The sequence below is a fragment of the Mya arenaria genome, chromosome 4 (genome assembly GCF_026914265.1).
Source record: "Mya arenaria isolate MELC-2E11 chromosome 4, ASM2691426v1".
Lineage (NCBI taxonomy): Eukaryota > Metazoa > Mollusca > Bivalvia > Myida > Myidae > Mya > Mya arenaria.
The window spans coordinates 70,122,469-70,149,661 of record NC_069125.1 but is presented as its reverse complement, the minus strand read 5'-3'; the positions used below and the strand labels follow the sequence as shown (position 1 = coordinate 70,149,661).

The 27,193-nt window shown below is 37.8% G+C and overlaps 1 protein-coding gene across 1 annotated transcript; it reads right to left on the bottom strand.

The window, feature by feature from the left end:
* Positions 1 to 288: 288 nt before the first annotated feature.
* LOC128231157 (matrix metalloproteinase-2-like) lies at positions 289 to 26,898 on the bottom strand. The gene is made up of 10 exons (XM_052943625.1): positions 25,722 to 26,898; positions 12,345 to 12,625; positions 6,254 to 6,435; positions 5,774 to 5,869; positions 4,727 to 4,885; positions 4,396 to 4,592; positions 4,038 to 4,170; positions 3,665 to 3,810; positions 3,327 to 3,453; positions 289 to 2,779 (listed from the first exon to the last, which is right to left on the bottom strand). Exons 1-10 carry the CDS (start codon positions 26,031 to 26,033, stop codon positions 2,493 to 2,495), a joined length of 1,920 nt encoding a protein of 639 aa, XP_052799585.1. The 5' UTR covers positions 26,034 to 26,898; the 3' UTR covers positions 289 to 2,492.
* Positions 26,899 to 27,193: the final 295 nt, after the last annotated feature.

The window sequence follows — 27,193 nt, the reverse complement described above, 5'->3', positions numbered from 1 at the left end:
CTGTGGGTACTTTTTCATTTTCGTACAACCAACGTTGATTTCATTTGCTATAATGAAGTATTCACAAAGCCGCGACAAGTTACCATCGCACGACACTCATTTGCTGAATTAATGAAGCTATCACGCCTGGGCGATTTAACTTTCGCGCCAAAATAACACGTGACTTAAAGTGCCGAAGCTAGTGAGTCAAATAAGTGCGAACACCAAATGAGTTCATTTTATTCAACAGAAAATGGTGCGGGCATTCTTGATCTGCGTAAACTGATCATATATAACAAATGTAAAATGTATTTTTTTTTATTTTTTTTTATTTATAATGAATGAAGTTTACATGTCATTTCTGTAAGAACATATATGTTAAATACATTGCTCAGTTTAAAAGAGTGAATATAAATGACAATTGACTGTTATGCATTGTAGTTGCTATTCCATCTGTTATGATCTGATAACATTTATTTTATTTTTATATTTTTAAAAAAAATGGCCTTTCTGAATTTTTATTTCTTGTACATTTTATAACACATGTATCAATAATAAAATTAAAATACTAAGAAGGATTGTTTTACATCAATTTATGACCTGCAGAATGATTGGAATATGTATGAATCACAATTAATACACAACAATATTGCACTGTGGTTCTTATTGTAAACTAGCAACTTAGGATTGATAAGCATATTAACCAATGTTACGCACATTGGAAACACAAATGGGCTCATAAACTTTTGGGGTATAAAGGAACGGATTCTAGTTTTTCTTAGTTGTTTAAAAACGTGTCCACATAATACCATCGTTTTAGGCAAACTATTATGTTATACAAAGCACAAATAAATTAAACAAAATATTGCCGAATATACAGGATCGAAGTGGAAGAACGCAAACAAGGTGTGGCAAGGAGCAAATTAACACATAATCGGTAAAGATAACTAAATATATACAGCAAACCATATATACAAAAACAGATTTAACAATATAAATAAGTTGCACATTTATAAAAAAATATACACATGACCTTGAGTTCTTACAAACATTTTTGTTCATCTGCAATGTTAAAGAAACTGATATTCTAGTAATAATAATGCTTGGTAGACTTGGTTGGTTGTTATCATATGTTTTAATATCATTCTTATGAATTAAGTTAGCTGTACAAACAGCTGTCTGTTGTGACATATACAATACTTTCGATTGTGCGACGGAGTTATCATATGACTTTTTTGAAAACATTGTAAATCTTTAAGTAATTTCACAAAAAAACATGGCACATCAATGAGGGTATATATGTACACAACATTATAAGTTTTTATGATAAATAAAAAAGCGAATTACATGTACATGCATCATTGTGACCGTGAGTTAAAAAGTCCTCAAACAACTTTCGTTCCATAAATCAGAAACACTTGACAGCATTTACAACAGAACATGGCAATTCACAATGTAAAAGGCTGGTACATGTATACACATGGAGTCAGTAGTCTGAGTATTTTGATGATAAAAAAAAACACATTATTTTTATATGGGGCAAAACGGAAGAAATATAATCAAAATAATCCCACGCAAGACTATGGCTAATGAGTATTACTTAAAGTAACATTTTATACCAATGGAGTAAAGAACAATGTACGAAAAATGGTAACTAAGTTACAGCCAGATGTACAATAAAAAAAGAACATGCATGATTCGCTGAGCGTAAAATTGTAATGACTCTTATACTGCTACACAAATAAGAACACAAATCTTTCACACTATATATGGTGTACCACAGTTGCTTTGTCTAAGTACACTTCCAAGCTTTATGTCGAAAATTGTCGAACATTTTGAAAAGAAAGAGGTTGTATTGTCTCTTTTGTAAATGCTATTTATGGCATCCAGATCTAAGCCCTAAATGGGGCCCCAAATCAACGAGCGCATGACAAACCATCGTTTGTTATGTCAGTGAGTCATAACACTCATTAAGATAAACAATGCATTCAAATTACCAAAGAATGTCTTACATGAATACTCAGTCAATAAAGCTGTATATACCAATACTACCAAGAATAAATAATTCGAAAAACAGATGACAACGACAACCATACGCTCGTTGTTGAGATGGGGGTATACATACGTCCCTTCTTCCCGTATTAATTAAAAAAAATGGAAGAAACGACAACTGGATGAAGACTTCATTCCACGAAATATTTGATGTGTTTTACCACCATAACCTGACTCAGGTATGTTTATAACCAGATTCTATATGATAATATAAACATATTACACATACAATAGGACACACATCATAATCTCAATACTCATAAAGTTTCAAATTTAAAAATGAGGATTTCAGCTATAAATGGTATACTTTGAATCCAATTGTTGATATGAGATTCATGCGTTGATTGTTGACTAAAAGAAACATAATCATGAGCAAAATACTTGGTTCATTGGATCATTTCTGAGACATCGCGACGGATACAAAATTTTGTTTAAAGGCAAAAGTTTATAATTTACATACGTCAAAGAAAAAGTTTTAACACAATTTGAATATAAACTAAAACTAAAATTGAAGTAACTAACGCCGCCGCCGACGATGGTTGTGTCTGGTGTTCGGAATTATATGAACCTTTGTCATCGTCCTCATTGTCGTCTGGGTCGTCACTCAAACGAAGAGTCATGTCGCTTTTCAGTTCGCCATTATGGCAGCCAAGCAGACGACCAATTGGCCTTCCGTCCTTTTTCCGCGTTCGCATCTTATTGTCGTAAAATTCCCAGTATTGATCCCCTTTGAGGAAATACGTTTTCCCTGAAATAAGATTGACATATAGTTTACTGCCTGCACCACGAGCATGAAGAACATATGCGCAATATATTGTAAGTGTTAGTTACTCAAGTTATTTGTACCTTAACATGAGTCTTTAAACCATTACCCATGAATTGAGTCCAAATATTTTATCTATATAAAAGCATTGAAAGATATCGCAAATCTCCATTAATGAGTCAACGTTAAATATAGGTCAATGTACCATGTATGCCAGTCATTTCCGAAGCGGAAACTGTGGCAATTGTTCGGTTTTGAAACCTCTTTGCGTGCACTTGAAAACATACATTTGTTCTTTAGGGCATTTTCTTAATATAAGCCTTCCAAGTTTGCCAAAGCGTTAAGTTAGTGTTATGTGTACTAAGAAACAGGTTAAGCTTATTCCCAATCTAGTGAACATTTATTTTTATCTTCATGCAATAAGGGGCACCAGCTACTTAGTATTAGACATTACTTTGAACCAGGTATACTATGTATTTGTCTATGCTAACATAAACACTGTCACTACATTATGCAGTCTTAAGTCCCGTACCGTCCCAATATTTGAAGGCGGAGTCGAGGGGGACGGGCACGTTCTTCCAGATGCTCATGTCCCGGGGGTAGTCGTACTCGATGAAATCCTCCTTGGCATTCAGCTTCCAGTACATGTCACCTGTCACCTACAAGGGGGCGAGGCATGTGTTACATACCACTGCATTTATCAGTACATTATTAGTTATTTTAATAGATGTAATTTAAATATGCCGATAGTAAAAGACATTTATTTTGTATACCATTAACATTGATTTAAGCTCGAGAGAATAATAGCGCAAATAATTTGCGACCAGTTTAATTTAGCTGAAGTGCATGGAATAAGACCACATTTCCTACCAGGTAAGTGCGTTTGTTGTATGGCCATGTAAAGACGGCATCTATCTTCTTCACGTTTTTGCCGACGCCGAGTTCCGTGATCCGACGACCCTCAACCGGGAAGTTGGTAACCATGTGGTTACTGCTGAACACCCAGAACCGGTCACCTGAACCACACAGATACACATACATGTTGTACCGTTTACATACACACATATATATACATTTTAATACCTTAATTATTTAATTGAAATCGTTATAGCCAGCATTTGTTTTTTTGCACGGCGCGACGACAATGTCGACGGCATCAGGTAACAAAAACAGAAGAGTTTGAAACTTCTTTAAATAAGGTACGTAAGATGTTTTGCAAATAAATCAAACATATAATATGTACCTTTAAAAAACGTTATTTTCCCGTCGGATCGTTCATAGAGGGCGTCAATACCGTCTGAGGGAAGATTGTACCAGAACTTGCTGATCTCTGTCGGCTTCGCTGCCAATCCATTGGGACCTCGGCGCCAGAATTTCTACAGGAGAGCGAAATATCGATGAACAACTCTTACATTTACTATCATACTGTTACAGATAAGTAAACGTAAGAATATATTTGCGGCACACATTACACCAACTGAAGAATGCCAGAGGTTGTCAAGGTTGCCTTGAATGCAGCTCGAAAATTAAAATATTGTTTGTACACCGAATAAAATACATGTCCTATTGAGAACACTAGCAAGATTTTTACGTCTACCTACCGATCCTTTGAAGAAAAAGATCTCCTTCCGTATAACAGTGATGGCGTCGATATTTCCGGTACATGGAGTGTCGTCCTTGGTAGGTGGGTGCGTCGGGCGGGGGGTGATGGGCGCCTCACCCCCTCTGTCCCTGTCCCTATTATCCGGCACTACGATCGGGGGTCGCGGAGTGTTTGGCAGACGATTGCTTGGGGAACCTGCGGGAGAGGGAATGATGAAACATGAGATAAACCCGTACACATCATTTTTCATCTTGGCTTCTTTATTTGTATAGAAGGATTTCCATATTAACAGGAAAGAAAAGTTAGTTATACTATCGCATTTTACGTACCGTAAAGTGTCTGTATGCCCTGGACATCGTCATAAGGCAGCCGGAAGTTGTCAGTGTAGCCCTGATACCATGGATACATGAGCGCCTCCGTATTGCTGCTGTGAGCAAGCCCGAGCGCGTGACCGAATTCGTGAGCCGCCACCATAAACAGATCCACCCCTACAAGAAGGAAATATGGCAACCGTAATTAAATAATTTGCTCCGCAGAATGTGTGTTAGTCTTCAAATGCATCGATAAGATCACCACAATTATCAGTCATCATGGTTGAGGAAGAAAGTATGGAAGTGCATTCAGAAAATGTTACACTTGATCTGAAACTTTCCATTTCAGGTGTGTGTAATCAATGAAAGTCATTCAAGGTCATCTTAAAACAAGGAATAGTTGGAAGTTAAATCTGATTCGAACTTTGCCAGATGAGGAAAACATTCTAATCGTTAATCAAAACACGCGTTTCATGTTAAATTTATCTAAATCCAAATCATGCAATCACAACCATACATCGAGGTGGCCTTTTAAACATTTCGTCTGCCAGGTTTGAAAGATAATCGGAAGCAGACGTCACAGATCTCGCACTGAGCAGCGGGCCATATGTTTCGTTTACGGCTCATTGGAACTATTACATGCCATAGTATTACTCCAAGCTCTCGTCTGCTCATCAAATTTTATAAGATCTTTTGACCCAGTGAGCTTGTTATTTCAAAACCTAATTGTTAATCTGAACTATTTTGATATATTTTAACCTTGAACTCCCCTGAAATTCGACTGCATTTCTTGAATGTTGTGTTTTTGTTTACCGGAAAATCCAATTTATTTTGGAAAAAATAGCACAAAAACAATGAAGTCTGAACATATTATACAACCAGACCTTGCTTTGTTACAGTTTGTTGCAGTCCATGGCTTATCGGTGACACGCTGATTCAGTAATCAAAACCAACAAAATTATACTGTTTTAAGATAATTTTTTTTTATATATTTGAATCGATCATGTTTGAGCATGCGTCTCCATGTTAAATATCAGGATAGTGAAAATTGAGTTATTTCCATACCATCTGTTGAGTTAAATGTCCACGTCTCGGCGTCATCGAAGTGAGTGTCTCCTCCCTTGCTGTTTCCGGGGAAGAACGCGTGAGCCAACACAGACCCTGAAATCCATACACACACTTACTAACATGTTCGGTTACATTAAACCTTATATAGCATTTGGCCGAGTGTGCCTTTCAAAGTAGAAAATAAAAAAAAAACATTTCTGGTGTCGAATTTGCAAGCGGCCACGAAAAAGCGTGACTTGTACCAGCGAACTTGGTGAGCCGACGTTTGGTGAGAGACAGAGCATGGTCACTGTCTTTACTGATACTTGGAACAAATATGTGACGTCGAAATCAGTACTTTGCTCACTGTTATTATCAGCGATAATATCAAATCTATACACACAGGTATAATTATCACTGATAATATAACATCAAGTATATTCTTACAGGACAAGTATAGCATCAACTTATATCAAAATATATTTCCCTGAAACCCACCTTTCCCGTCAAAGGGGTATCCGTCGTCATGGTAACCCTCTGAGAACTGTATGAGTATGTCTGCATCTGAGTGCATGACTTCTGTGAAGGTGAGGGGGGTCACCACAGACCACACCTTGAAGGCATCACTTAAGATCCGGCGCACCCTCCCGGGGCTCAGGTCCGGTGTCGTGTTTTCTATCCTAAAGGAATAGAAAAGACGTATTAACACTAATGTTGAACAATAAGTGAACTTGCTTCAAACTGAACCAGCACGTCACGGTCCGAGATACCTGTATACTGAAATGGTTTATCATTTACCTTAGTGTGCAAGTGTTTGGTTAGTATCGTACATACTTCAGTGTGATTATGATTCATTTTTAATTGATGTATCTTTAGGCTACTGCAGAAGTGACCACATGGTTGATCAATCATGAAAGCGTCGTATGTGCCGGCATGGCTGAGTCCGGTACCTAGACCTGTGTACGTCAGTCCGCTATGGCATAGCCAGGTGCTAGAGATCTGTGAACGTCAGGTCGCCATGGCAGGGCCCGGAGCTCCAAATTTGAGTATGCCAGATCGCCATGGCTGGGCCCGTAGCCCCAAACTTGAGAATGCCAGGCCGCCATGGCTGGGCGCGGAGCCCTAAACTTGAGTATGCCAGGTCGCCATGGCTGGGCCCGGGGCCCCAAACTTGAATAATGCCAGGCCGCCATGGCTGGGGCTGGAACCCTAAACTTGAGTATGCCAGGTCGCCATGGCTAGGCACGGAGCCCCAAATTTGAGTATGCCAGGCCGCCATAGCTGGGCCCGGAGCCCCAAACTTGAGTATGCCAGGTCGCCATGGCTAGGCACGGAGCCCCAAACTTGAGTTTGCCAGGTCGCCATGACTGGGCGCGGAGCCCCGAACTTGAGTATGCCAGGCCGCCATGGCTTGGCCTGGAGCCCCAAACTTGAATATGCCAGGTCGCCATGACTGGGCACGGAGCCCCAAACTTGAGTATGCCAGGTCGCCATGACTGGGCGTGGAGCCCCAAACCTGAGTATGTCAGGTCGCCACGGTTTAGTTCGGTGCCAGAGAGCCGTAAAAGTCAGGCCGCCATGGATGGACCCGGAGCCCCGAGCTGGAGTATGCAAGGTCGCATTGGCTGGGTCGGTGCCAGACAGCTGTTTACATCAGGCCGCCATGGCTGGGTTCGGTGCCCGAGATATGTGGACGTCAGGCGGGCATTGCTGGGCCAAGTGCCCAAGACCTGTATGCGTCAGGCTAATATGAATTGGGCTCAGTGAACGAGATTTGTGCATGGCAGGCCGTCATGGCTGGGCCCGATGCCCGAGACCTGTGTTTCACATCAGGTAAATATTTTGGATCAGGTTTTGTAACAAGGTATAGCAGCAGTCGGGAAATCACTCAAAGCCAAGTATAAAATAATCCTGCATTGCGATGAAAAATGCAACTTAAGCATTATATCACATGTATGCTTGAGCCAAGTTCTACCTCATTGCTCCAGTTGACTAAAGATCGTATGAATCTATGAATTTACATGTACTTGACTTTATATCAGATGATAACAACACACAGACTCATTCTTTTAAATGAAACGAACACAGAACCAGGAGCGATGATGATGTGTGCACTCAACACATTAGCAACCACAAGGCACTGCTTTAACACCTTTTGACGAGCAGGGAGTACAAACAAAAAGGTTCTAGTGTCGAAGATATAGCTAGATATATGCACCGTAAACCTGCTTATCTTGTTTTTGTAATAAAATCTAAGAAAATAGGATTACATAAAGATAACTTACGTTTGATAATGATGCGTGATATGTGATTTATAGTTTGGAAATGGAAATTATATCTACAATACTGCTCGGCTTCTTGATTCTATTGAAAAGGATCATGATTATAATTTCAGTGAATTATTCGGGAAATGTTAAAGCCATATACTTTTATTCAATTTTAATCACGAAATGTGCAAGAAGCTGTAAAATGTGATGACCGAAGCCGGTGTTGTCATAGTTTAACATGTACCTATAAATCCCATATAACAAGACCCAGCGGTTCAGGGAAGAACAAAAACTTAATGTTGTTCATTTCTTAAAAAATACACATCATGAATACGAACCCAATATCACAAGACCCAGGGAAGTAGAAATGTTGTACATACATATTATGATACAACAAGACCCACGGTTTCAGGGAAGTTTACTCATACATTTATATGCTTTGACATTCTAAAACCAAACTGGCACTTGGACAGGGAAACTAGATGGGAAAACATAATTAAAAAAGCTAAAACATTGATATGTTTAATGAATACAAGCGTTTTTCATTAGCTCCCATTGCAAGTTCTCTATCAAAACATCATCTTTCTCTAATGCTACTTAGTTTGAGAAGAAAAAACGATCATGGAGGATAAGAGCACGCTGGAATATTCACATCTGGGAAATTGGAATATCTCCAAACAAACTACACGTCTGACAATGCTTCACTCGAATGTTTCTCATATTTTATTGTTTCCGCATCTTGAACATTCATTTAATCTAATGCATTATTTAAATAGTCTGATTTAGTATTTTTGAATCATCATTTTGAAATAATAACAACTTAGTCTATTAAAAAGCAATTTATATTTATAGTGATTACTAAAAAGTTATTACAATTATAAAAGGTAAATTTCTATATATATGATGAGACTGACATGATATGTGAGTGTATGGTGGGGAAGGATTGACTGGACTGTTATTTTGTTGGACGTGTTAGGGAAGTTGTGTAAGGCAGTTGCTACACAATGGTTACTTGACGCCTCCGTGTTGACATTCAATTCTTTATCGTATATAGGATCTGCGTTTCAGTTTAATTGCCTTTCATGGATGAAAGTCCTGGTTTTAAGTGCCTCAAATGCATTAATTTCCGTTTGTCCTTATGAACGCTTACAAGCAAGGAAGCAAAAGGGAGGCTGATAAAGAAACCAATCGAAACTTAAATATGAAAAATTTCAAACAAGGACTATAAAGAAGCAGTTCGACAAACCCTCTGAACCCATGAACGACTTGTTTAAAACAAAACCCACAAATATGAATTGAACTAAATTCATATTATATCAAATTCATTCTGAGGCTTTTCATTATCTAAAAAGTGACAATCCATGTAGTTTTAGGACGAACAAGTCCTCATTCAAGCAGGTTGTGATGATTTCTATTACATCGCAACCCAGCTGAACAAGGACCCGTCACATCCAAGAATCTGCCCTAGTTTATCGCGACCGAGCTGAACAAGGGCCCGTCACATCCAAGAGCCTGCCCCAGTTTATCGCAACCCAGCTAAACAAGGGGTCGTCCAAGCTGCCATTTCCATAATTCCAAACGCAGTTCATCTTCGTCTTCATCGCTGTATGTCGTGTCTAGTTACAGGTGCCTTCACGTGCAATTTCGTCGCAGAATCTTTGTGTTGTTTTTTTATTCTTCTTCAGACCCAAGCCATTAAGGTGTTGTGTTTATCATCATATTTACACTGTCAATTGTAAAAGAAATAAACAATGTTTTCTCTTCGTACTCCCTTGTTTCTAACCGTATAGCAGTTTAATTCAGGCTTTGATACAATAATCCATACTTTGTCCACTTCATCATCTTGGTTTCAGACTGCTAACATTTCTCACGTTCAATTCTCTTTTTTTCTCTAAATGCCTGGTTACTCCATGAGTTACTGGTATAACATCTTCTGCTAAAATGAACGTATGATGAAAACTGAATACGATCTCTGGTAACTTGAATAAAAGTTCACTTCCGCAATTCAAAATAAAGAGACATAACAAGGAAACAAAGCCGCCTCGGAACACGGACGTTTATGTTTCAACAAAGCTTTAGAAACCCCAATTTCTATCTTTCATTTAAATCTTATAGCCTAAATAAATCCTTAAACAATTGTCAAACCCAAAACCGAGCAATTCTACTTTATCATTATTTTCCTCAATATCACCAAGTTGTTTGTTCGAACAGATATGTTGGAATAGGAAAAATCAACCAAAGCGAGAGACAAAAAGTCGGCCATTTAATCATGAAACAGACAAATCCGCACAATGTGTCAACATTACTAAGTAAAGCATAACTAAAATCTTAATCCAGAATCGCTAACATCCTAACAGACTTTAAACAACGAGCATGTATTTCAACACAGAAACAAACCAGACAAGAACTCAAAAAGCTCAATGCGAAGAAAACATAATATGCAAACCACATGTTACATCCCCGACTCCCAGAAGAATGACATGAATGTCAACATGGGGGCCAAGCCATCTCTGCTACACGGTCGCTCGCAACTTGCTTTTAATAGGCGGCTCATGTGAGCTTAAGTACTTAAACACTCATTGGTTAATTATACTTTCTTAAATATTTCTCACAGTCAAGTGGTATTTTATGAGGTTCGCCAGGGGTTGCAGAATCGTGTTTATGCGGACGTTATTAAAATGAAGAATATTTCTTATATGTTTGTAACGGTCATTTTGGTGTTCAATAAATATTTTCTTGGCTTAAGTGGCTGCTAAATTGACACACTTGAAGAAAAAGTATTTAAAGTAAAGACTCATATCTAAACGATAGAATAATATGCATTTCCTGGTCAACATTATAAATTAAAACAAGAATTACTATGTACACAGCAGTTTTGCAATTCTTTAATACGTGTATTTCTAAATTCACAATCTCTGTATCGAGTATTGAAAGAAAAAAGTTACAGACATAAAGAACAATGCCGTTGCTGACCCAATCAGTATACACAATTGGTATATTTAACTTTTCAGCAGATTTTACGGGCCTCAAATAGACAAATACTTGTGTATTGAACAAAAGTCCGTCCACGTTGCAAGCGACACAAAGTGCCGACTTCCGGATTTCTCGAGGACGCTTGACAAGCGCCTGTATCATCACGGATACCGAAAGTCCGGCACTGCATGATCATTGTGATAATAGAAGGGAACAAGGAAACTTTAGAGGTATTGTTCGGCGGAGATAGAAGAAGATCTTTGATGGTTAAGAAGTCACTTCATGTGACACTAATTGTCGCTTCCTCTGTTTTAACGATATTATTGCGTACTTTAGAAGGATCCGTTGTTCCGATGTCGATTTTGTAGAAATCCGGTAATTAAATACTTATGTAAATAAATGAAACAGTGGTTGGCCACTTTATTTAATCAAGATCTTAGTATTGGCTCATCATGTTTCAAGCAATGGTACTACATGGATATATACATAGTTATAGTATGCTTGCAATACGATGAAAGGGGTGCTTTAAAGAGGAACACTGATGATATAGACACAAACTACCCAGTAAAAAACCCGCCAAAGTATCGATAATTTTTCTGTACACAAATCATATGTATCTTTGTTCTGATCATTAAAGTAAAATGAGCTAAACATAATAATGCAGAACAATTAAAAACATTTTTGCAACTACCAAATGTAATTCTATATTGTGCCCTTTAAATCAAACGTTCATAGCAACTCATGTGTATGGTCACAATCATCATGCGCCTGTTTTTGTTGACAGTACCGGGGTTGATGCGCATCTTGAAGTGCCAGAAGACACTTTTCAAGGCAATGATACTAAGGTGGAGCTACCTTGACTCAATTATATACTCATAAACATCGGGATGAATTATTACCAATATAGGTAAGCAGCGCAATGAAACACTCATGAATTGGGCAAACCTGCACATTCATCAAGCTGCTGGAAAACCCATCAAAAAACTTGCTCAGTGCTCGTTGTTTGAGGATGTACACTTACATGCGGCACGAGATATTCGTGCACACTTACTGTGAACCTTTCTTTCCCAATGCCGGATCATATCCGTTATCTACAGATCTATCAGATTCTGCTGACGTTGATACATTCCAAAAGTACCAGAAAATGTGTTCTACGTAATATGAGTTTGAAACGTTCGAGCAGGTAATCATTAATAGAAATACCCAGGTGTAAACCTCGATAGATGCGGTTATGTGTCAAGGTCTTGTCGGCGCAGTATTGTATAATTATGTACCAACGGTAAAAAAAGATAATTAAAAAAGTATGAATGAGACTTAAACCACTTCATTAGATAAATGACGCTACTAACCTATATGTGAGATCATTCTTTTCCCATTTGGAATTCGCTGTGACGTAACGTTTGTGCCGTCTGCGTGATGAGTCTTGGGTTTCATCAAGTTCGTCTTTATTGCCACATCGCGGCCGCTCCATGAGTTCTAGTGTTCGTCTGTCTACTACGCCGGTTTCCGGTAAATGGGCGAAACGCTGCAGACGCTTGATGGCGGCCGTGTATGCCTCTTTAGAGGTGAGTCCTGCCGGCCCCGCCTCCCGGCTCGCATCATGAATGTAACCAAATTCACCAAGGTACGTCTGAAAACAGAATCAAGCAACACATGAAATAAATATAAAGACAGGATCAAAGGTATTTTAAAAAGGTTAATAAATTACTACTCTTCTCATGCGGACAGTATGCGTCCGTACGGAATCGCAATTGCTAAACTAACATAATTCTTCTCCATTTACTTCAAAAGGATGTTTCCAGTTGTCAGCATTGGTCGGAGAGAAGCTCGGATGGTACATGGCGCATCTAAATCTACTGCAACAGTGTCCCGATTTACCGCATATATAGACAAGGTTTATAGAATATATGTAGTTTTTGAAGAAACGACATTCTATCACGCGGTAGAGGAAATTACCGTACTGTATTATCTCCTATGTTGTTTTAATGTATGATAAAAATAATAACAATGAGTTGTGGCAGAAAAATGATATCTTAATAACGTGGAACACCTATCTGTTGATCGATCTTTGATCGATAGCAGAGAGCTCCGGTATAACGCCCCACGGTTTTGTAAATACGGGTAAACTCGAGATTAGATCGGTGTCAGAGTTTTGGCTGATAGTGTTAAGATTACTGATTAAGTTAAACACGCTGGTAAATACGGAAACAAAGATGTCTTTGAAAGCAAATACAATTGACCTTTCGAGCATTGACTTGTGAAAATATATTAAAAAAAATCAGTAGTGTGTAACCGAACATTATAATATCTAATGAAGGGAATTAATACTGTCACTCAAATCATAATTTGTCTTTTACAGTAGTGTCCCCTGCAAACTGTTCATCATGTACGTTTTATTAAGTTTTTGCATAAGTGGTTTATAATATTGCAATAAAATTGTATTCGTCATCATACATGTACTAAGTAATAAAAACACAAGAACATCGTTTCTCTAAAACAAAATTTCGCTTTATATTCAAACCTCCGATAATGCCAGACATTCTGCAAAGTATATTACCAAAAGGAGAGGAAACGCTTTACAAGAATTCACATCATTTTGACTTTTATTGACTTTAATATGATGGATCTTTCCCCCATCGAGACATTGTGGCGTCCCCCGTCCCCTCTTATAATAATAAGAATAAGCAATAAAGCTCCGCTGATCAGAATCTATTGACCCGACAGTGTATGGGCCTGTTTTTGGAACAGAAAATACCGCACCAGGGCTTCAAATGGCAATTTAGAGAAGAGTTCTGCTAATCGATGTGGATATGCAACAGGATTCTTTAACTGGCTTCTGGAGTCGGATATTGCATGTCATTTCGGAAATCATTTGCGATTCTGCATATTTTTCCAAGTAGCTGCTACATTAGAGATATTGTCATATTTAAACAGAGATATGTATATATTAATAGTCTTTTAAGGCTATCATTATCAAGTAAACATACAGTATTGTGACAAAATTACCGTGGCATTTAAATGTTGGCAATTAAACATTTTGGTTTGTTAGAGGCTACTAACAAACTATTTTTGCATACACGTTTTAACTGAAGTGTTGGGAAAGCGCTCACATAAATCCACCTTCCTACGAGACCCGACCAAGCCACTACGCCACAATTAACATCTGCAACACTCACTCGGAAACTATTAGGCCATAATTACGTTAATTTCGCAGGAAAAACAAATGCGTACAGAATAGCTCAAAGCAAATTTACGAAATAATCGTACCAATTGTTCTCATCTCTTGCTTTCACGCAACGGCAGGCAAAATATACTTTCTAACTTAAAATTGTTGTTAATACAACGTGTATTCCCCAAAACAACTCTATCTTTTTGGGCATCTACTTTTAAACTTTCACTAATTGAATGTTTAAAGGCTTACGCATATATCCGATGAAATCACTTGATCAAACTGTAAAAACAAGGCGTTTCAAAGAACATTATTGCTCTCAGATGTAAGGATAGTTCCGTACAAAGTGAAAGGTATTATATGATTTATTGCTTTCAATGAGTGGGGGTTTTTTTGTGTTCGTTTTTGTTTATCAATTCTATAATTTGAATTTTGTAGAACGAGTTTTTGGTGTCTGATAGTTTTATGTGACATTTCCGAGAACAAGATGTGATTCAGATCTCGACCTTTAAGAGTTCTGGTCATTAAAGATATCCGATTTCTTTGAAAAACCATTAAGCTTAGTCAATACTTATGTAGATTATGAATGTGATCGATACATTCCAATGTTCATACACTATAAACCATGCATGCAGGGCTTCCTGTATCGATCCAAACCGTTCAGACTAATTATTCCATAATGTCAGACGTCTAGAACATGATACTTTAAAAGGAAGTGTAATATGAATACGGCTCAACAGGCAGGGAGAACGGACTTGAAGATTAAGCTTGATTTTGTAGGGTTCTGCTATTTTGACCTGAAAAACAATCCGAACACAGCCTTGCGAATGCTGGTGACTGCTAAACGGAACAAAACATGTATTTTTTAAATGTATTTCGGATACTGAAACTTTTCAACTGATTAATAAAACAACAAAAACAGCAAAAACAAATCAAAATTCTATAATTGAGAATACTTCAAATATTTTAGAGCAAATTAGAGTATCGTAGATTTTTTTAAACAACTGCATAATATATTTCTGGAGTATAATTGAAGAAATGCTTGAAAACATATGCGGAAATCCCAGCTGGTTAATTCTTAAACCTCTTCAAGCCTACAATGCACGCGTGTGCCAGGATCAATTCAAACGATTAAACAACAATGCAATGTCATTAGAAACAACACGGAATAATATCAAGTATTTATTCATGATAGTTCAAGTGAACGGTTCTAAGATGTAAATGGTAGCCAAACAACAATACTATACTTATTAGCAACAAAGAAAGAATGACCTAATGACTAATTCAATGAGTATTATCAAACAATGGCACAAAGAACTGACGTGTATCAAGGTAGATGCAATGTTCCTGGAGCTGTTGATAAGCCCTGCCAGGATGTCATCACTCTATTATGAATACCCAACCGATAATCTTAAAGTAATTGATAACTTTTTTACTTTCTGATTTGTAATGATTTTTTTTATTTCAGAGCGTTGAGAATATCGTTTTTTTATTAACTTTATTCCGGTTTCTTAGCCATGATTTATTGTGGGCTTTGTTCTAACCATAACAAAAAGGTAGGACAACAGATCGCAGTCAGACAGTTCATGGTTCAGAATACGGCAATATTCGGAAAGCTACTGGCCTCACCTGTATCCGCAGGAAATGAAAGAGTACTACCATCAATTTACTGCAATCGAAAGTGACGCAATATGAGAAGTGTTTATACGTACTAAGAACTTGAACGAAGTTACAACCATTTTGTATGAATCATTAAAGAGTGAAAAGAGCCAATCCCGATGTTACAGGCGTGCATGTCAATATGTGGTTTATTGCAATCTGTTACATATACTTATTCCCCGCTGAAAGTCAACTCGTCTTGACATGACAAATAGTCACACGCACACACGTCCCCGAGTTCATTCATTGACTTGATCGTTTGCATGTTCAGCGGTGCTTCCCAATATATTATAGTCTAAACCAGAGGAGTGCACAAGAGTCGGGGATTGTTAACCACAACTACATACGAATAAATAATTACAAACACTTATGCTGTAATGATACCTAGAATTCCCCAGTAAGATATCTGCATAAATCTGCGATATTTCCGTAGATATTAGGTGTTTTATGAGAATAACACAATTAAGTTCATAATGAGCGGCTTAAGAGCTATCAGGTGTTATACTAGTCTGTTGAAAGCATTCTTGGGACTAATGGAACCTTCCTACGAAATGATACAGATATGGTCGATAATGAATTAATTTCCAGGAAAAACAAGTTTCCAACTCATTGTTTCTTTGATTGTTTCATGACAATATCTTGGCACTTGGAAAATACATCAGAACAGGCTAGTCACGAATATGACATTCCCTATACTGGATTTTAATGATTGAAATACGTAACTAAACATGTTACGCTTGAGATATATTTCCCATTTTGTTCAGATAATGTTAACACGTGGTTTGGTAATCAACAGTTGCTAGTACAATTTACGTTAGTATGTCGTATACATTATTTTTCGATGATTATCAAAATCGATCTTGATGGCTTAACAGTTATGGTATTCAATATGTGTTCTCTTAGACAAAACCATAGCAAAACCAGAAAAACATTCAAGTTACAAAGTTGTATTGTTTTATGACCATGTTAGTAAATGTTATTTCAGAAACGAGCGATATGGTAAGGTTTTACTTAGAAACGTATTCTTTTCACAGAATTATTATCTTCAAACAACAATGACTCGACCGGACGCAAATAAATGCAGTGCAATTCAATTAATAGGAATCGGCTTTGTTCTTCAAGTGATACAACATGACTTATACCAAGCCAAAGTTCGTATCAACAACTAGATTGTGTGAAGTAATTGTTTGTAGTACCAGTACTAAGTATGTATCATTTAATTCTGTAAGTACTTGTTCACTCTCAGTGATCATTATCATAAGGATCGGATATCGGCTGTGCACTCAACGCTTTGAGGGGATAACAATTGAGCATAGTGTAGCTTATCGTTTGCCACTCTTTTCGAACACATCGTTTGCCGCCTTTTTCGAACACTTCGTTTGCCGCCTTTTTAAAACACATCGTTTGCCGCCTTTTTCGAACACTTCGTTTGCCGTTTTTTTTCGAACACAACGTTTGCCGCCTTTTTCGAACACTTCGTTTGCCGCCTTTTCGAACACACCGTTTGCCGCCTTTTCGAACACACCGTTTGCCGCCTTTTCCGAACACTTCGTTTGCCACCCTTTTCGAACACACCGTTTGCCGCCTTTTTCGAACACTTCGTTTGCCACCTTTTTGAACATATCGTTTGCCGCCTTTTTCGAACTTTTTTGGGACCTACACTCTACATTGTGTAGTGGTTGGGACCTACACTCTACATTGTGTAGTCGTTGGGACCTACACTCTACATTGTGAAGTGGTTAAAAACTATACTCTACATTGTGTAGTGGTTAAAATATACACAGTACATTGTGTAGTGGTTGGGACCTACACTCTACACTGTGTAGTGGTTAAAAACTACACACTACATTGTGTAGTCGTTGGGACCAACACTCTACATTGTGTAGTGGTTAAAAACTACACTCTGCATTGTGTAGTGGTTAAAAACTACACTCTACATTGTGTAGTGGTTAAAAACTACACTCTGCATTGTGTAGCGGTTAAAAACTACACTCTACATTATGTAGTGGTTAAAAACTACACTCTGCATTGTGTAGTGGTTAAAAACTACACTCTACATTGTGTAGTCGTTGGGGCCATACTTTACATAGTGAAGTGGTAAAAATCGACACTCTACATTGTATTGTGGTTGGGACCTACACTCTACATTGTGTAGTGGTCGAGACCTACACTCTACAATGTGTAGTGGTTAAAAACTACACTCTGCATTGTGTAGTGGTTAAAAACTACACTCTACATTGTGTAGTGGTTAAAAACTACACTCTGCATTGTGTAGCGGTTAAAAACTACACTCTACATTATGTAGTGGTTAAAAACTACACTCTGCATTGTGTAGTGGTTAAAAACTACACTCTACATTGTGTAGTCGTTGGGGCCATACTTTACATAGTGAAGTGGTAAAAATCGACACTCTACATTGTATTGTGGTTGGGACCTACACTCTACATTGTGTAGTGGTCGAGACCTACACTCTACATTGTGTAGTCGTTGGGACCTACACTTTACATTGTGTAGTGGTTAAAAACTATACTCTACATTGTGTAGTGGTTAAAATCTACACATTAAATTGTGTAGTCGTTGGAACCTACACTTTACATAGTGAAGTGGTTAAAAACTACACACTACATTGTGTAGTCGTTGGGACCTACACTTTACATTGTGTAGTGGTTAAAAACTATACTCTACATTGTGTAGTGGTTGGGACCTACACTCTACACTGTGTAGTGGTTAAAAACTACACACTGCATTGTGTAGTCGTTGGGACCTACACTCTACATTGTGTAGTGGTTAAAAACTACACTCTGCATTGTGTAGTGGTTAAAAACTACACTCTACATTGTGTAGTGGTTAAAAACTACACTCTGCATTGTGTAGCGGTTAAAAACTACACTCTACATTATGTAGTGGTTAAAAACTACACTCTGCATTGTGTAGTGGTTAAAAACTACACTCTACATTGTGTAGTCGTTGGGGCCATACTTTACATAGTGAAGTGGTAAAAATCGACACTCTACATTGTATTGTGGTTGGGACCTACACTCTACATTGTGTAGTGGTCGAGACCTACACTCTACAATGTGTAGTGGTTAAAAACTACACTCTGCATTGTGTAGTGGTTAAAAACTACACTCTACATTGTGTAGTGGTTAAAAACTACACTCTGCATTGTGTAGCGGTTAAAAACTACACTCTACATTATGTAGTGGTTAAAAACTACACTCTGCATTGTGTAGTGGTTAAAAACTACACTCTACATTGTGTAGTCGTTGGGGCCATACTTTACATAGTGAAGTGGTAAAAATCGACACTCTACATTGTATTGTGGTTGGGACCTACACTCTACATTGTGTAGTGGTCGAGACCTACACTCTACATTGTGTAGTCGTTGGGACCTACACTTTACATTGTGTAGTGGTTAAAAACTATACTCTACATTGTGTAGTGGTTAAAATCTACACATTACATTGTGTAGTCGTTGGAACCTACACTTTACATAGTGAAGTGGTTAAAAACTACACACTACATTGTGTAGTCGTTGGGACCTACACTTTACATTGTGTAGTGGTTAAAAACTATACTCTACATTGTGTAGTGGTTGGGACCTACACTATACACTGTGTAGTGGTTAAAAACTACACACTGCATTGTGTAGTCGTTGGGACCTACACTCTACATTGTGTAGTGGTTAAAAACTACACTCTGCATTGTGTAGTGGTTAAAAACTACACTCTACATTGTGTAGTGGTTAAAAACTACACTCTACATTGTGTAGTGGTTAAAAACTACACTCTACATTGTGTAGTGGTTAAAAACTACACTCTGCATTGTGTAGTGGTTAAAAACTACACTCTGCATTGTGTAGTGGTTAAAAACTACACTCTACATTGTGTAGTCGTTGGGGCCATACTTTACATAGTGAAGTGGTAAAAATCTACACTCTACATTGTATTGTGGTTGGGACCTACACTATACATTGTGTAGTGGTCGAGACCTACACTCTACATTGTGTAGTCGTTGGGACCTACACTTTACATTGTGTAGTGGTTAAAAACTATACTCTACATTGTGTAGTGGTTAAAATCTACACACTACATTGTGTAGTCGTTGGGACCTACACTCTACATTGTGTAGTCGTTGGGACCTACACTCTACATTGTGTAGTCGTTGGGACATACACACTACATTGTGTAGTCGTTGGGACCTACACTTTACATTGTGTAGGCGTTGGGACCTACACTTTACATTGTGTAGTCGTTGGGACCTATACTTTACATGGTGCAGTGGTTAAAAACTACACACTACATTGTGTAGTCGTTGGGACCTACACTCTACATTGTGTAGTCGTTGGGACCTACACTCTACATTGTGTAGTCGTTGGGACCTACACACTACATTGTGTAGTCGTTGGGACCTACACTTTACATTTTGTAGTGGTTAAAGACTACACACTACATTGTGTAGTCGTTGGGACCTACACACTACATTGTGTAGTCGTTGGGACCTACACTTTACATTGTGTAGTCGTTAAAAACTACACACTACATTTTGTAGTCGTTGGGACCTACACATTACATTGTGTAGTCGTTGGGACCTACACTCTACATTGTGTAGTCGTTGGGACCTACACACTACATTGTGTAGTCGTTGGGACCTACACTTTACATTGTGTAGTGGTTAAAAACTACACACTACATTGTGTAGTCGTTGGGACCTACACTTTACATTGTGTAGTGGTTAAAAACTACACACTACATTGTGTAGTTGTTGGGGCCATACTTTACATAGTGAAGTGGTAAAAATCTACACTCTACATTGTATTGTGGTTGGGACCTACACTCTACATTGTGTAGTGGTCGAGACCTACACTCTACATTGTGTAGTCGTTGGGACCTACACTTTACATTGTGTAGTAGTTAAAAACTACACTCTACATTGGGTAGTGGTCGGGACCTACACTCTACACTGTGTAGTGGTTGGGACCTAAACTCTACACTGTGAAGTGGTCGGGACCTACACTCTACACTATGTAGTGGTTGGGACCTAAACTCTACACTGTGTAGTGGTCGGGACCTACACTCTACACTCTGTAGTGGTTGGGACCTACACTTTTCATTGTGTAGTGGTTAAAAACTACACTCTACATTGTGAAGTGGTTGGGACCTGCACTCTTTCATTGTGTAGTGGTTGTGACCTACACTCTTTCATTGTTTAGTGGATGGTACTTACACTAGGCATCTTGCAGTTTTTGGGACATACACTAGGGATGTGTAGTGGTTGGGGCCTACAATTAAATTTTATAGGGTTTGGGACCTATTATTTACATATTGTTGCGGTTGGGACCTACACTCTACATTGTGTTTTGGTTGGGACCTACACTCTACATTGTGTTTTGGTTGGGACCTACACTTAACATTGAATTACAGTGTGTAGCTAGACCAGAAACGTATAGACTGTGAAATCCAAGGCTCTGTCCGTCATATGTTATACTTTATGCCATTCAATTAAAATACAAAATTACCTTGCTCACATTAAATTAAAAACACCCAAAACAGAATGGATGTTTGCATTTGAAAATAATTAGAAACACGTGTACCGAAATCATGCACTTCCATTGCTATGTTAGACCACCTTTGTGAACTATTTAACACACAGTGCATTCAGTGCTCTACCACCGACCAAATGGAAACAAGAGGGCAATGAATGCATTCAGTGCTCTACCACCGACCAAATGGAAACAAGAGGGCAATGAATGCCTAAATCTGTGATTCCATCGAAGACAGTCTTCTACAAATGTATAATTCACCAAAATACCCATCTACATGGACCACAATGTGAAGGTGCATCTAGTGTATAGTATATGCATGAGAGACAGATTTTGAGTCAATCAAAATAAAGGATACTTGTAACAGTACCCGCTATTGTCAGCGTGTCTGCTTACAAATGCACGAGTGATCTGACCTGACAGCTTCCATTACCAACCTTATTAGTATGTACCATCACAGATGGCTTAACCTGGGAACTAAACACCATGCCCATTGAAATAAACCTCACACGATTTATAGCGTAAATATTTATGGTTAGAGGGGTGTGTTTTCCTAGGCCGATGAACCAGTCTGGATGGTGTCAAATGAGAAGAATAGTGACAGAAGTACTGTAGACAATATTGGGAATCATATGCTAACTGATAGAATTCTTCACATTCAACTGGAAATGAATACCATTTAAAGAAATATTGATTTTACCAAAACCTAGTCAAGGTGCAACTATTAACTAGTATGCATCTTTGATAGAACATTCAATTTAGGATTAAAGGGACTCACTCATGTCTTGTAAAATGCACATTTTTTATGATGATATAAAGTGTGGCAAATCACCAGTATCGTTAAATCTAACATACTGTTGGCTGACACCCTTCAACAAATGTTGATATAATCTCTAATATTGTCATTGAAGTACACGATTTTGAATTGCTTAAGTAACGCTTTTCAACAAAAGGCTTAAAGATTAAACTATCCCGGATATATAATAATATTGACTGTACCGGCGTGGGTTCGCTCTCAACTAATACCAAATTTGTTTTAAAAAAAAATTCTGCAATTTCGGTATCACAAAGTAAAATAATTATAGTATAAATGTATGCAGATGCCCATGAAATAAGATTCGGTCTAAACACATGGGCGAGTTCCTTTGAATGGGGCATTGATTCCAGGCGGTGTCTAGGGCGCAACAGTTTAAACCCTGACAAAATAGATAGAAAATTATTTTAATTCGATAGGTACTCGCATACAAAATGAAATAAACAAAAGGTTGCATTACATATGCATTTGGAAATACAATGTAGTTAGAATTCATTTAACGAACTGCCTGAACAATTTAGAAGGTTGTGGTTATTGTCATACTCAATTTGTACATTATGTTATAGATGAACATGAATGTGAACATAAAACCAATCCTGGGATTTGATTTTGTATTGTATTTGTTTGATCTCAAGTCATTTGAAGTGTTTGTTGACTGGGGACATTTCGGACACGGATTATTTTTACCACTTTAGCACTCACTTTAACAAAATGATTGTTTGTTTTACATCCTATGCAGTTTACATAAACATATTTACTTCGGTATAATGTCAGCCTTAATGTCCTGAAGCAACTATCCATGACAATAATGTGAGACAATTGCAGTTTATTACCTAATGAATGGTCCCCGTCTTATGTGATGTTAGGTCATACAGGTCTGTTTAACCAGACCATCCTCTCTTCAGCAGAGACATAAAATACCAATTTACCGTAATCAGGTGCGATCATCAGCGCTTTAAGAGGCATCCAGGTGTGGAACAGGGTGTAACGTGACGACGCGCGATTAATATTTAAAAACGCTCATAGCAATATTAAACACTTTTTTATACCATATGGTACAATGAGTCATATTAATAATTAACTCTCCGGCGCCTTTTTAAAAGATCGATGACTCTTCAATTGATCTGGACATCATGGCATAAAGGTTTGAATCTGAGGTTTGTGACAGTAATTTGTCAGAAAATTGAGAACAAAACCTGCAGATATCTGTTTAGTCTAAGAGAAAGTGCCAGTCAATCTGACAGCTCTACAGACTCTGTGCCATGCAGAAGGTTTAAAAGAACGTTTAAGAGTTTATTTTTGTAAATATGCAGTAGGAGAAAGATATAATCTACCAATTCGTAAATCAGATGCACAAAAATAACTCCGGAACACCCGGTACAGCACGCAGTTATTCGTCATTAATAAGAACCGTTAATATTGCATGTTACAATTAACCAAATTCCGGATAAGCAGGGCACGTTTCTATACCAGCATTGAGAGAACACAGTCGAACACAATGGCACCGAGAGTCAAGCAAATATGCGTTAATGCCTTCATATATCACCGTTAGTGTTGTGCCGACACATCTCTTCATCACCGATAATTCCTGATTATTATCATTTGCCAGCATATGTTACGTACACATTTCAACAACTACAACCACTGCTCAGTGTGTGGGAGACAAAACAACTTCTTCAACAACTGCATGTGTATGAGCCATCACCATCATCATCGTCATCGTCATCATCATCATCACCATCATCATCATCATCATCATCATCATCATCATCATCATCATCATCATCATCATCACCACCAGCAGCAGCAGCAACAGCACCACCACCACCACCACCACCACCACCATCATCATCATCATTATAACAATCACCACTTTCATTCAGATAAACTTAAATCTCAGAGTGTATGATGATTTCATATTGTATGATGTGTACATAGTTCGTGACTGTATGATGTATCAGTGCAGCTGTTTCAAATGGTGTTCAAATCCTGCAATTCGTATGCGTGAAAAATACCTTTTTCAACATAAAATTAGAAACTTTAAGCCGCCAACATTACTCATAGTTCCAACAAAGCAATGACTAATTGCTCTTGCTGGAAACGTTTACGTGGCATCATGGACATTCGCAGGACGGGTCCAAGTACTTTCAGCAATAATATAGTAAGTGAAAGGCTTGATATGACACAAGTATCGGCAAGCTCCGACGAGGTATAACCGCCGACATGAACAGTTGGCCCAGACCCAGAACACAGCCTTGAGACATCAGAGGTAATTTGCTACTCCTAACCTTGCATTTGTCAAGATTTTGTTTCTGCTCAGCCCATGTCGAATTTAGCAAAATGTATGAATTCTTGGTTTAAACTGTATTCTATGAAAGATAAGTGTTTACGTTTAGATCTACATTGACTTTGTTATCATTAATTTACGAACACTGACATAAAACATATGTTTTATAAATATCGTAGATTATATAATACAATTTTATAGGCATTCGATACAGACACGGAAGGACAAGTTAGCATTATACTAGATTTATAACGGGCTCTTTTCTCTCATAACCCGTTCAGGCTGATGATAATGTGGATAAAGCTAACATCGATTAATTGTTAATGATTTTGCTATAAAGTTTCATCGATTAACGGCAGGGCAATGATGCAGACCACGTGGTCACAAGCGGACAACATAAGAATGGCCAGTTTGGACTGTTTGATGACCGTTGAGTCATTTAAACACAAATTGCTTCACATTTCTGGTGTCAGGTTACCACTTAAATGGTGGGTTAACATCGTCGTTCTAATTCAGGAACAGATAACGATATGTATCGCTGTAATTTGTTGCAACATTAGCTATCTCCTATCTTCTATCATACAAGTGTGATTAAACGTGATCTATCCACTGTTACAGACACTTGTCACACAGACACAAATATAATTTGCGAAAGTATAGATTATTTGTCCTAGACTTTAATAGCAATTGATTATTTACATTAAATTCCTAATGCTTATAGCACTGTCTGACCTAGATCTTCTTAATTAGATTTCCCGATCTTGGTGGAATATCAGAGGGAAACATAACCCGGAGCTAACAGTAATTAACAACAATAATATATCTTGATAAAATGATAACCTTATGGCTTCACATATATTGTTTTTCATTGATTGATTTAGAATATACGCGGGTTTCTTTTTGTAGGAAGTAGCAAACATCTGCGAATATTTAATAGCTGTTTGAGAGGTTGAGACCACTTTTGATCTGACTTCCCTTTGGTTCAATGGGATAAGGAAAGCCCTTAAGTAGGGCTTATATTTGAAACTACCATTCATGTATAACTAATCTGTTTCACTTCCATTAATTATGATCACAATTATGATATGTCCTGTGTATGAACTAGTGAATTTTCGGACTTACAGACTAACATACTTCGATTATCCTATATTAGTTACGTTAGATACTGAAATAGGGCCACATATTGCTGCTAAAGAAGGGGTTGGACGGTGTACTTATACAAATTTAGTTATTAATTAGGGAAAAGTTGACATACCACCATCTGTTGCTCCCGTTGGCGGTACCAGTCCGTGGCGTCCTGGTAGGAGGCTGCAGGGGCCGCCACCGCAAGGTGAAGGACACACACAACTAACAGCGTCACTATCACAGATAAATGTCCAGAGAAACACTGGCCCAACCCCCTATAACTACACCTGTTTTTTCTATAAAATGTTCCATCTATACATGAGCTTGTGCATTTTAAAGGCCCGACATATTTCCACGAATTCTCGTGTGGTTGTTGTTTTTTATCACAGATATTTTCTTTCATCATCATCATCGTATCTCCTTTAAATCTACAATCCAACATTTTTAGCTATAAACATTACACTTCGAATGAAAGTATATACATCGCTTTTTATATAATAGGCACACAACTATCCTTTATAAGAAGTTCTATATCACATGAACAGCACTATTTATTTGTAAGGAACTGAGGCTATATATGTTATTTGATATATATTTAAACGCGCATTTGTTTGTTTACATTTGCTATTTACGCATGACCCAATAACTAAATTCCTTCCGGTTGAAAGTGTGTTTCAATGATGCATTTAAACGTTATAAATCATACTCCAGCGATCTTCTCTCAAACGTAAACTGTTATGTTATGTATGTGGGAGAAACATGTCTGTATGGCATAGAGGTTTCTCCCTACTAATATTCTATGCCGATATTACCCGTGTAGCGGCCTAGCACACTGTGCTTGGAACCGATACAACCTTAGTCTGACTCACACGGACGCCCAGCTGCCGCTCACAGACGAAAAATCAGATACCAGTCAAGCGTCTACGGCACCGGAAAGGGATTGGAAACAAAAGAAGCGTGACCTCATCTGTACGTGAGAACGATCTTTTGAAAGTGGTTCATTGTTGTGTTTTTTGCAAATATGGGTCATTCTCCCTGACGTGAGAGCTCTTAAGTTCGTTAATCTCGCCAGTTGAACTTGAAATTTGACGCCTGCTTAATGGGTTTCCTTCCCTCGTTCGATGCTCGTGGACATTGTACCAGCACGTGCGGTGTACATAAGATACCAGTAAACTCCCTTTAATAGGACACTTCCGTCAATATCTTGTTGACATTTCGGCTGATCTTTGGCAGATAATATATGACCTATGTCAGTCAAATACATTTTGCAATGTAATAGTATTCACGTCATTTATTTATCAATACACTGCTCATCAAAATAAGATACTAGTAATATCAAATTTTAATAGTAAAATGTAGCCAATAAGATTCATAATTGCTATTAAAGTGGTATATATCAGCGTTATATATGGGCTTGCATTTCGTTTGTTTTTACTTCACACTACATGTAAAAAAAAAAAATATAACAGTTATATCAATTGGAGGAAAAAATGCATTTTCATCAAAGACTGAAAAATAAATATCGCAATTAATAATACCAATCATTTCCTCTTATCCCCGAAGCGTACAAAAAGGATTGTCAATATTCAATGAGCTGTCACA

What these genes read in the sequence shown, in the direction of transcription:
- LOC128231157 (XM_052943625.1), bottom strand. Translation starts at nt 26,033, where the DNA reads ATGTTGGATTGTAGATTTAAAGGAGATACGATGATGATGATGAAAGAA. An exon ending in AACGGGAGCAACAGATGGTG is followed by an intron (nt 12,626 to 25,721) that starts GTATGTCAACTT and finishes TTCTGTTTTCAG; the next exon opens with ACGTACCTTGGTGAATTTGG. An exon ending in TCTTTTTCTTCAAAGGATCG is followed by an intron (nt 4,171 to 4,395) that starts GTAGGTAGACGT and finishes GCTCTCCTGTAG; the next exon opens with AAATTCTGGCGCCGAGGTCC.